Source organism: Lathyrus oleraceus, chromosome 5 (assembly GCF_024323335.1).
Source record: "Lathyrus oleraceus cultivar Zhongwan6 chromosome 5, CAAS_Psat_ZW6_1.0, whole genome shotgun sequence".
In the NCBI taxonomy this organism is placed as follows: Eukaryota; Viridiplantae; Streptophyta; class Magnoliopsida; order Fabales; family Fabaceae; genus Lathyrus; species Lathyrus oleraceus.
The window spans coordinates 306,858,728-306,871,038 of record NC_066583.1 but is presented as its reverse complement, the minus strand read 5'-3'; the positions used below and the strand labels follow the sequence as shown (position 1 = coordinate 306,871,038).

The window sequence follows — 12,311 nt, the reverse complement described above, 5'->3', positions numbered from 1 at the left end:
CTTCACAAGTCACGACTGACCAGATGATCTAGATCAGGAATACCGTGAAGTGTTCTAGAGTCTTCCAGTCAGTTATGCTAGCTTTTCATAACTGACAATTAGTAATGAATAATATTTGTTAGTGAACGGGTGTACGTAGCTGTTAGTGTTAGTGGTAGTTTTGTTAATTTCATTATGTTATTTTACTACAAGATGAAGTAGGAATGGTACAAAACTACAAACATCAATTTTTGGCAGTAAAAGACTAAAAGCAATATAAAAAAACAGCAAAAATAGAAAGAGAAACTAGAAAGAAAAGAAAATTTAGTTCTGCTTCACCCTTTTGTTTCTATTTGAACCCTCATTCACGTCACAACACGCTTATCTTCATCAATGCCCTCTATCTGCTTCACTAGTAGAGCAATCAAAAATCTCTTCAAACACATCTAATTGTGACATGTCACGCAAACAAGATATTGCTTCAATTTCTACATTGGGTAGCGCAGGTAACATCCTATCAGATTGATAAGGTACTTCATCCTCTATGTTGTCAATCTCTACGCGGCCCCTTGGTTTTGTGGTGATTGCCGCACACCATCCACGCATATCTCTACACATTTCTGGATATGGGACATAATACACTTGTTTTGCATTTTGCGCAAGGATGAAAGGATCATAAGGACGATAACGTTTATCCATCTTAATATCCACAGTTTTATATTGTGGGTGAACCTTTGTGCCTGTATTCCTTGTTGGATCAAACCATTCACAATAAAAAACTGGAATCTTATGCTTCAGACCAAAGTAATCTAGCTCAAAGATATGTTTGATTATTCCATAAAAATCAGTATTTCCTCCTTCTGCAAGACCTTTCACGTGCACACCACAATTGCTAGTTTTTCTACCTTTGCTCCATTCTTCAGTATGAAACTTGTACCCATTGATAAAATACATGTTCCATGATATGGCCATTGATGTAGGACTGCGAGATAAGGCAATTATATCTTGGTTAGTAACTCCATTTGTCTCCTCATTTACATATTTCTTCAGCCATATGGGAAACTCTATATGTATGCGCACAGATGAATCTTCTATATCTAGAGAGTGGTTCTCTAAGAATATGCTGAAATAAATCACACGATTCATAAGTAAATATCTATTATGATATGCATCAATAATTTGATTGAATATATTATGATGCACACTTACTCAAGATATGGTTTAACCTCATCACAATTTATCAAGACATGCACATGTGAAGACTTTCATTCCTTATCAGATAGAAAATATTTTCGTGACTTCCCACTTGGTCGACCGCCACGTTGTAGAATGGACATTGTAGGTAGAATGTCATCATTGTCTAAATGAGGTTTGTTACTAACATTTATGGTTGGCAACAAACGGAAAGAGTTGAAATAATGAGAGCAAATCTGGCAATGAATGGAATGCAATTGGGAGTAAACATTCAATGAAAACATGACAATCATGGCTCTTCATCCCATGCACCGTACCCTTTTCTACATTGGCACACCTACTGAGGTTTGAAGCATAGCCATCTGGCATTCTCAATTCCTTAAGCCATTTATAAACCAACTTGGCTTTAGATTTGGTTAGAGTGTAACTAGCCTTTGTTTTACCATTCTTTCCGTTTTCTAAGGGTTGGAGCTCCAAGTCCCCGCGAAAGCATAATTTAGCCAAGTCTTCTCTTGCCTTTTCATTATCCTTTGTTTTGTCCTTAACATTCATGACAGTATTAAATATATTATCGAAGACGTTTTTTTCTATGTGCATCACATCGAGGTTATGCCTTAACAAGTTATCCTTCCAATATGGGAGATCCCAAAAAATACTTCGCTTTTTCCAACTGTGATCCACTTCATACCCTTCGAATTCTTTCCATTTCGCCTCCCATCCAATTTCAGTAACTTTTGGAAAATTACTTATTACCGCCCATATATCTTTCCCTATGGAAATGGGAGGTGGCTCATTGGTCACAACCCTATTTTTTAGGAAACTTCTTTTACTCCTTCTGAAGGAGTGATTAGATGGCAAGAAACGACGATGACAGTCAAACCAGGAATTCTTATGGCCACTTTTCAAGGTGAAAGCATCAGTGTGTTCCATACAATGAGGGCATGCCAATTTACCTTGTGTTCCCCATCCAGATAACATACCATAGGCTGGAAAATCATTAATTGTCCACGTCAAGCAGGCTTTCATGATGAAGTTTTGTTTTGTAGATATATCATAGGTCAATATTCCATTGGACCACAATCGATGTAGATCATCAATCAATGGTTGCAAGTAGACATCTATCTTTAATTTAGGGTTTTTAGGTTCGGGTATGAGGCATGCCAAAAACAAGTATGCTTTGGTCATGCACATTTCAGGGGGGAGATTATACGGAGTAACTATTATTGGCCAACATGAGTATGGAGAAGCAGACGCTTGAATGTAAGGAGTAAAACCATCTGAACACAGACCCAACCTTACATTTCTGGGTTCCCTAGAAAAGTCAAGATATACACTATCAAAATGTTTCCATGCTTTTCCATCTGACGGGTGGCGAAGGATGTTAGAACTATTTTTGTTCATGTGATGCCATCTCATTTCAGTTGCCGACTCAGTTGATGCATACAATCTTTGTAATCTGGGAATGATTGGGAAGTAGAACATTCTCTTCACTGGGATATCTTTGTAATTTCCCATGCCAGTCTTGCGAGGAATGAACCTAGGAGCATTACAAAATTTGCACTCTGATAGCTTGCTATCATCCTTGTAATATAACATACAACCATTCTTACAACAATCAATCTTCTCAACCTTTAGCCCTAACTTAGATACCAACTGTGTTGCTTGGTAATAGTTCTCGGGCAAGCATTTTTGAACTGGACATACACTTTTAAGCATTTGTGCAACAAAATCTAAACCTTTTTGTGGAACATGCCAATTAGACCTAATTTCAAGAAGTTGAGTAGATATTGATAATATTGATTGGGTAGCTCCCTCATAAATGGGCTTGTTGAAAGATATCAACTTGTCATAAAATCGTTTGGCATCTTCGTTGGGAAACTCATCCTCCGTATATCCCTCAACTTCTATGTTATCATTCACGTGAGAGAATACTCCATAAGGCCTAAAAGCATCATACACCATCCGATTCATTGCCTCAATTTGGTCATCATGATGCACATGCTCACTACTATTTGAATCATTCCTTGTATTAACATTGAGCTCTACTTCTCCATGTTGAGTCCAAATCCAATAGTCTGGTTGAAATCCATCTCGATATAAGTGAAGTCTAACATTAGTTGGTGTTCTTATCTTGAGACACTTGCAATTTACATGGACACCTTATCCCTCCCTCAGATTTACAAATAGGTTGTTTCAAAGCCCTCTTTACGAAGTCTTTAACCCCGCGAACATACTCTTCTTACAATCCGTGTCTATTGGAATATACTTTATCCTACATCCAAGTACGATCCATTTTCTATAAGGCAAACAATTAACTCGTCAACCACTGAAAATTAAAACATATATTAGACAAAAATGAATGGCTGATATAATTATCCTACAACTACAAGGAAGAACCATATATAATAAATATGTTCTGAAACTTGTTTTTGAAATGGAGCATATGCTACCTCATTTGGACTAAAGACAATACTGTCGAAAATATACATTACTATGCTTGCTTAGTGCTATTAAAACTTTATTATTTTAAACATGCACATAATTAAAAAAAATCATTATGTTTATAATGTACTCAAGGACAACCATGTTCCAGAGGAATAATAGTTTTATGGGAAGGCTGCTAGTAAACGTTCTTTTTCCTGTCAGTAAAAGAAGTAAAATAATAATTTTTACAACCAGAACAATGATAAGACATCCTTAACTGCTGGAAATGCAAAAGTAAAGAAAGAAACTGGGAAGCAGCGAGGCTGACGATTATCTTTGCATATCAGAGATGGATGTTTCCTTTAAAACAACCATGGGAAGAACTTGTAAGTGAGAGTCAAATTATAATTGTTCTTGATAAAGATGTGTACATCCTGCTCCAGCCACACATGATAATGGCTCAGTTAGTAAGTACCTTTGACCTTTCTATTTTGCTAGGCCCTTTAAACCAAACCATAAAATATTTTGCTCTACTAAAAAAATCCTGAAATGTTCAAGTTAGGTAAATCTCAGCTTATTTTGTATTTATCATTTTGAGTGTTAACATTTTATCTTGTTCTTGGGGGTCAGAGTTCAGTAAGATACCTTATTTTTTCTTCACTGTGTTGAAAAGTTGAAACTTTTAGCTTTTATATATTTATCCCAAAAAAAGTAATTTGTATACGATAATGATAATGTCTGGTAGAACTTGAGTTATTAGGGATTTGAAGAGTTAAACAAGAACAAGGAGGAGAGAAAGAAAGAACAAGAAAAGAGAAAGAACCAATGAATAACAGAATTTTCTATTATTCTCTCAAAGGGAAACCCTTTTTCAATTGTAATAACAGTTTGTTACACTTTACAAAATGAGTTAAAATAATGGAACACATTTTTAAAGAACCTCTTAAAACTCCCTGAAGAGGTTTTGGATTAGATTATAAGTTTCAGCAACTATGGCCTTGGGTGTATAAATATCAGGACATGGTTATCTTGAATTCGGACCTGTAACACCCAATCTACAATTAGTTGAAATTGTGTACAAAATAATTCATTTATTGGTTGATTGGTTGTAGGTGATTGTATATATATATGCTGTTTAATATGCCTAGGAATAGAACCTTAGCAGTAGGAAACAAGACATTCTAATGGAAGTTCAAGAATGATGTAGTGAATTGAAATATGCTTTACTTTCCTGCAGTTTTGATTTCTTTTCACTATTGCTCCTTTCTCCTAATCCTACTCATCGCTATTCAGGTAAAATGGCTAAGTTAAATTAGCAAGAAAATTAACGGATCTGATGCAAAACTATTTGAAACTTAACCAGTCGGATGCAACACATTTCTATAATCTTGATAGAACATATAATTGCCATTTATTTTAAAATAAGTGATGCTTATAAGATACAAGTAGAAACTATACAGCTTTCACAAACACAGGTAGAAACTATATAGCAGAGCAATCAAAATCACATTTAACACCACACATATGTTCATAACAGGAGTATCATAGAAACTATACAGCTTTCACAAACACAGCTTTCACTACTGATGCAAACAGTTAATAAATTTGAGCCCAGAAAAAACATTTCCTTCAAAATAAATTATAACCCCAACCTTGAGAAATACTAACTGATGCAAACACTAACTATTGCAAACACTAACTGTTCAGTTTGGTTCCAAATTAACATAGGGATGACTAACCTTGAGAAATACTTGTCTTTGCAAAATCCCGGATGATATAGTGCTTCGGTTCCAAATTAACTTGCATTCAACAACTGCTTACTGCCTCCACTAAGTAAGATGAGCATTCTTGAAAACCTACATTCAGAAAACCAATTAGCAAATAATTTGATTTTTGTAGTTTCAGACTTAAAGGAGACTTTAAAAATATTTGGAAACAATACTAAACTTGCAAAGAAAAGTTGTTTCCAGCATCCACAAAGCCGATGGTTCTGGAAAACCTACATTCAGAAAATATAAAACATATGACTATCTCATACTCATTAAACCAAAACTCCATGGAAATGACTTGAGATGAATATGCATTACCTTTGATGATTCAGAAACCCTTTAACGAGGGATTTTGAATTAGGGAATTGGGGATTCTTCAATGAATTCACGAATTAGGGATTCACGAATTAGGGATTCACGAATCGGTTCACGAAATAGGGAAAAAGTGATTAATGGAAAAAGGGATTCACGAATTAGGGATTGACGAACCAAAACTCCATGGAATTAGGGTTTTGGTTTTGTGAAATGAAATGGAGGGAGAGTGAAATATGACGAGGGAAAAGGAAAGAGGGAAATAAGCTGTTGTGTAATTTTTTGTCCGAAATAGAAAATTCCATAGAGTCTGCCAAGCGGATTCTAAATAATAAATAAAATACTTAAACCTAAAATATATACATATATTATAGATAAATCAATAAAAAATGTATATGTTATAAGAATAGAGTCGGCTAAGCGGAATCTAAGTAAATAAATAGTAATTAAAAAATAATGCTACTAGATAGAATCGGTCGCACCGACTCTAAATAAATTAATTAAACATTCTTCAAAGATAACAAAACAAGTAGAGTCGGTTTTGCCGACACTAATAAAAAAATTACATGTCTTAAAAGATGTACCTAGATAGAGTCCGTTAACGTAGGCTTAGCCGACACTAATAGTGTCCGTGTCGGTGGTCGACTCTAAACTAGGAGGCTAAAATGACATATTCTAGTAGTGATGTACCTGCTTACAAGACTTTCTGAATATGTTATGTCAGATCTAGTACAAACCATAACATACATTAAAGAATCTACTATGTTAGCATATGGGGTGCTATTCATATAAGCTCTTTCGACCTCAGTATTGGAACATTGATCTGTACTCGGCTTAAATTGAGGGTTAGTCACAACAGGCTTTGACTTCGACATACCAAATTTTTCGAGAATCTTATGTAGGTATGTCTCTTGAGATAAGCACAATTTAGATTGCTTTCTGTCTATTCGGATGTAAATTATAAGAATCCTAGATGCAACTCCTAGATCCTTCATATCGAACTCCATAATGAGTTCAACTTTCACCTTCATTACATCCTCGACATTGTTGTTTGCTATGCGAATACCATCCACATAAAGCAAAAAAATAACAAATGAATTTCCAGGTTGAAATATGAAGTAAACACAGTGGTCAAACTGACTTCTAATAAAACCTATGTGTGCCATGAACTTGTTGAATCTCCTATTCCACTATCGAGGAGATTGTTTCAGTCCATATAAATATCTATTTAGATTGCACACGTAATCTTCCTTTCCCTTTTCTACATACCCTTCAAGTTGCCTCATCAGAATTATTTCATCTAGATCTCCATACATGAAAGCAGTCTTCACATCCATTTGTTCCAGTTCTAGGTCAAACTGTGCCACCATGGCAAGTAACATTCGAATGGACATGTGTTTCACAACAAGAAAATATATATCATTTAAGTCTGTCATACCCCAAAATTTACCCGCTAAGGCACTCCAACTTATTTTTCAAGGCATTGATCCTAAAGGAACAAAGACCCAGCTCACAGGTGGCCAAATCGAGGAAATGACAGAGCCCATCAGGTCACAAAAATTATTATAAATAGCAGAGCTTCATTCAGAAAAAAGGAGACAGAGGCAGACGGACAGAAACCCTAGCAAGGAAACCCTAACAGAAGCAACACAGCAAACCCTGGAGGCTAACCCAGAGAATTCAGGGCAACCCTAAAGGAAACCCTGAAGGAAACTCATCTGCACCAAGGTTATCTCCGCCCAACTCAATCCGGCGCCAACCCTAAGAGTGACTTGCCAATTCAAGGTTGCAATTCAATTGCAAACAGGTTTGTATTACTATTACCGCTTTATGTTCTTAATTTGCATATGGCATTATGATTGAATTTATAAAAATATCTTAAGTTTTGCATGCGAATTTAAGTATGTATGAATATCTTGAACGTTTAACCATGTAATTTCTGTGATGGATGCCATAGGGTGTGGAGCTTTCTGGAATTGTACTGTTATTAAAACCAGAACCCGCAGCCGCTCGCTAGCACATCGCTAAGCGAGCATGTAGCGAGCATTCGCTAAGCCTTTGCTAGGCGAGGCAGGAGCGAATGTGACAGTCGCCGATTTTTCTGTTCTGTTCTATGCTTATCGGATCTGTTTTATTCTAACCATGTGTTATTTTGCCTGACATTCCTACCGCTATATTCCTTTTGTTTGGTGCAATTCTCGATTGCACCCTGTCATACCCCAAAATTTGCCCATTAATATTTCAAGACATTTTTCAGGGCACTCCGACTCATTTTTATGACACTGATCTCAAAGGAACGAAGGCCCAGCTCACGAATGGCCCAATCCAGAAAATGGCCCAAAACTGGCCTGTTCGCTACGTGTTCGCTACACGCTCGCCTAGCGAACGTTCGCTACACGCTCGCCTAGCGAACGTTCGCTACACGCTCGCCTAGCGAACGTTCGCTACGCGTTCGCTACCAGCTCGCCTAGCGAAGCTGACAGACAACAGAAAATTTCGGGCTTCATTCTGAGCCCATTAGGTCATGAAAAAGGCATTATAAACACCAGCACTTCAGTAATGAAAAAAAAACGAAAAACCGAGAGGAAGACGGACGGAAACCCTGGAGAGTAACTCAGAGCATTCCGAGTAAAGAAACCCTGAAGGCCGCTCATCCGCTCCGAAGCTACCGCCGCCCAACTCCGTCCGATACCAAAAGTGATCAGCCCCGTTAACATAGCAGCTGAGTGGCAAACAGGTTTGCGCATCACTACTATTTTATGCTTTTAATTGGTAATCTCTATATCCATAAAGCATCATGATTGGAGTTTCGAATATGTAATTTGATTTCACATGCTAATTTAAATACGCTTGAATATCATGAATGTTTGTCCATGTTGTTCCTGTAATCAAATGCCATACAAGTTCAGGTTTTCGGAGGTCATGTTGTTGTCAAACGCCAAACCCGTGGCCGCTCGCTAGCACATCGCTAAGCGAGCCTGTAGCGAGCATTCGCTGAGCCTTCGCTAGGCGAAGCAGAGGCGAACGGGACAGTGGCTGCTTTGTCTCTTTGCTGTTCTATCTTACGTTTATCTAATCATGATTTATTATAGTTCTGCATCATTTGGCCTGAGTTCATGACTGTTATGTTTATTTTATGGTGCAATTGTCAAATCATACTTTATCTCAATGCTCTAACCCGTGTGTTGAATGGTGTAAAGGCTTACATATTCTCGAAGAAATGGCCGGCTAAGTATTCCACTTTATTTGTGGGATACCCTTTGTGGAGTTTCACCCTAAATTACCAAATTAATTTTAATGCATTAATTTTAATGTGGAAATCCATCCTCAATTACTTAGCTGATTTTAATGTATTGATTTCATCGATTTTAATATAGACCTAATTACCTACTTGATCACGGCTATATAATTAATTGTAAAACTTTGCCATTAAACATGCGATCTCGGACCTCTCTTTGTTACCCTACGATTACGGTATTATGGTCATGTCCCGCAAATATGGGGATGCACTTAGCAAAGACCCTTAGGTTAAATCATCATAGTCCCTCGAATGTTGCCTTTGTCCCTCGATGACCCTTCGGTGTAGCCTACGGTTAAATGATGATAGTCCCTTCGAATGCTAAGGTATCCTCACAACTGTTGCCTTCGATGACCAATCAATGACCCTTCGATGACCCCTTTTACATCCAAAGGATAAAACTACTTACTTCCCAATAGTAAGGACAATGTTACCCTCATAAGGATAGGAAATGCCCGGAAAGACCTCGGACAGGTATAACCCTTAATTGCTCATTCATAACCTAAAATACTTTTCACACCTCACACATTTCCAAACTATTTTTCTAAGCTATTTTCAAAAAACTAAATGAGATAACCACTTTGTATACATTCATACAAGAATCATTACAAAGTTAAATTCTCCTTTTTCAAAACATTTCCTACACATTTCTCAACCACTTTTCCAAACTAGAAAAACATAAATGATTGAGCAATTAAGAGCCCATGGATAACCATGGATACAAAGGGTGCTAATACCTTCCCTTTGTATAATGTACCTCCCGAACCTAAGAATCTAAATTAAGGTCTTTCCTGTTCTTTTCCACCTTTCCTTATTGGATAAAAGAAAAGTCGGTGGCGACTCTTGCTATCCGCGACATTGCGATAAAAAGCAAAACACAAAAAGTCAGTTCACCGTATGACAGGACTGGCGACTCTGCTGGGGATCTTACAAAGAGAGGTCACCTTAAAAATCATTTATGTTTTAAACTGTTCCTTCTTTTAAGGGTATTGTTGAGTGAAAGATCCTACACCCGGATCTAGTGTGCCTTAGGTAAGTAGCAATAGATCATCGCGACTATCCGGCGTATACTGGAATGGTTAAAATGATGGCTACGGTTAATGTGACACTTTGGATGTCCTGATGTTCCTCATGTGTACTTGAGGAAAAATTTGGCATTCGCGTGGTGTCATCAAAGCATTAATTAGACCTTTAGAACCCTAATTGACTCATCCTAGCCATTAGAAAGTAGTGAGATAACTGACTTCGGTTCCGACTGGGGTTGGTTGAGACTCGATACTACACTCTTTGAGATTGGACTTTAGGGAAGCTTTGGTCAACCACTTGGCGTTGCACTGAAGTGGACTTAAAGAAAGGTCGATGATCTGAGATCCTTCTAGAACCCGGTTACTATTCTAGGACAGGTTGAACCAACCAAACTTCAGTGGGGAGGGTACTTACCTATGGAACTCATGCAAGCCTTAAAACTTAGGAATGATGGTTGTGTGACTTGCTTGTGCTTGTTATGTACTTAACATCATAACATCATCATAACATCATAACATCGTCATAACATCATGGCGTTGAACTAACCATTTCGAGGACTTAGGGATTTAACTTTGCTCTATTTTGTAAAAAAAAAAAAAAAAAAAAAAAAGAGTTTCCTTTTTTGGTAGTTTATGCAAAGTTAGATTCCAAAAGTCCTTGAAAACATTTCATACATTGCATAGCATAACATTGCATAACGGGTGTTCTAAAGGGATCAATGTTCTCACGGTTTTCATGCAAACAGAAAAATGGACCTCGAACAAACTGTCAAAGATCTCCATGCTCAGAATGCTCAACTTCAGGAAATGATCTTGAACTTATCCAAGGGGCAAGAAGAACTGAAGGCTCTCTTGCTCAAGAAGAAAAAAGACAAGAAATCTGTGAGGCACATTAACCCGGGAAGAAGGCAGTTTACGAAGATCAATATGACTTTAGCACAAGCACTGCAGGGTATGCTAAAAGCAAATTTAATTACCCTCAGGGATCCTCCCGCAAAACCCAACACTACTTCTCCTAGCTATAATCCTGACGCCAGGTGTGCGTATCACTCCGATAGCCCCGGGCATAATACGAACGATTGTTGGTCGTTGAAGAATAAAATTCAGGATATGATCGACGCCGGAGAGTTTGAATTGGATCCGCCTGAGACTCCTAAGGTCACCACTGCTCCTCCGCCTAATCATGACAAAACTCTTAATGCTGTAGAGGATGCCGACAGCGATTGCGACCTGGATAGCTGGGTCTACCCAACAATTGGTGACAGACTCAATAATTGGAAGGCTGAAGACACTATCCCGATTTCCTTTAGTCAGGAATAATTGTTATTGCTATTTTAACATTTTAAAGCATTGTGTCTATGCCCGGGGCACAATAGCTAATTTTTCAAGGGTTTTGTCATTTTCATAAGCATATTCATATTCAATAAATCAATGGACTTTTTGCATTCAAATATTGCGCTCTTTATCTTTCCTGTCATTTTTCAAACAAGCTATGTTTTCTTGCACACACTCACGTAACAATTTACCGATCCATATCCACTCTGGATCCTGTTGATAATAGTTCTGCTACTGTTCATTATGACTTTGAAAATCCGATCTACCAAGCCGAGGATGGAAGTGAGGAAGATTGTGAAGTCCCTGGAGAACTTGCCAGACTAGTACTACAAGAAGAAAAGACTATACAGCCGCATGAGGAATCAATTGAAACTGTAAATCTGGGTACTGAAATAAACAAGAAAGAAGTCAGAGGTTTCTTGGGGCATTCGAATTACATTGCCCGATTCACTCCACACTTGTCTGCTACCTGCAAACCCATCTTCAAATTACTGAGAAAAAATCAAGAGATGGTATGGAATGATGAATGCCAAGAAGCTTTTGACAAAATCAAGAAGTATCTCCGAGAACCTCCAATTCTGATACCACCAGTTGAAGAAAGACCTCTCATCATGTATTTGACCGTGTTAGAAAATTCAATGAGGTGTGTTGGGGCAACATGACGAGTCTGGTCGAAAAGGGCATGCCATATATTACCTTAGCAAAAGGTACCGACTGTGAAACAAGATACTCACAGCTCGAGAAAGCTTGCTGTGCTTTGGCTTGGGCTGCTCGCCGACTAAGACAGTATATGTTGAATCATACCACTTTATTGACTTCTAAGATGGATTCTATCAAATATCTATTTGAGAAACCTGCTGTCTCCTGAAAGAGTTATCACTGATAATGGTACTAAACTGAACTCTGCACGCAGTTCAAAATAAAACACCATAACTCTTCTCCGTACCGGCCAAAGATGAACGGTGCCGTGGAGGC

At 37.7% G+C, this 12,311-nt stretch overlaps 1 protein-coding gene across 1 annotated transcript; it reads right to left on the bottom strand.

Annotated features, from left to right (window-relative positions):
* Positions 1 to 369: 369 nt before the first annotated feature.
* LOC127080355 (uncharacterized) lies at positions 370 to 3,144 on the bottom strand. Its single transcript, XM_051020681.1, has 2 exons — positions 1,511 to 3,144; positions 370 to 1,102 (listed from the first exon to the last, which is right to left on the bottom strand). Exons 1-2 carry the CDS (start codon positions 3,142 to 3,144, stop codon positions 370 to 372), a joined length of 2,367 nt encoding a protein of 788 aa, XP_050876638.1.
* Between the last annotated feature and the right edge of the window lie 9,167 nt (positions 3,145 to 12,311).

Coding starts and splice junctions, on each gene's coding strand:
- LOC127080355 (XM_051020681.1), bottom strand. CDS start 3,144: ATGAATCGGATGGTGTATGATGCTTTTAGGCCTTATGGAGTATTCTCT. Junction 1,103..1,510: donor TATGCTTCAAACCTCAGTAG/GTGTGCCAATGT, acceptor GATTTATTTCAG/CATATTCTTAGAGAACCACT.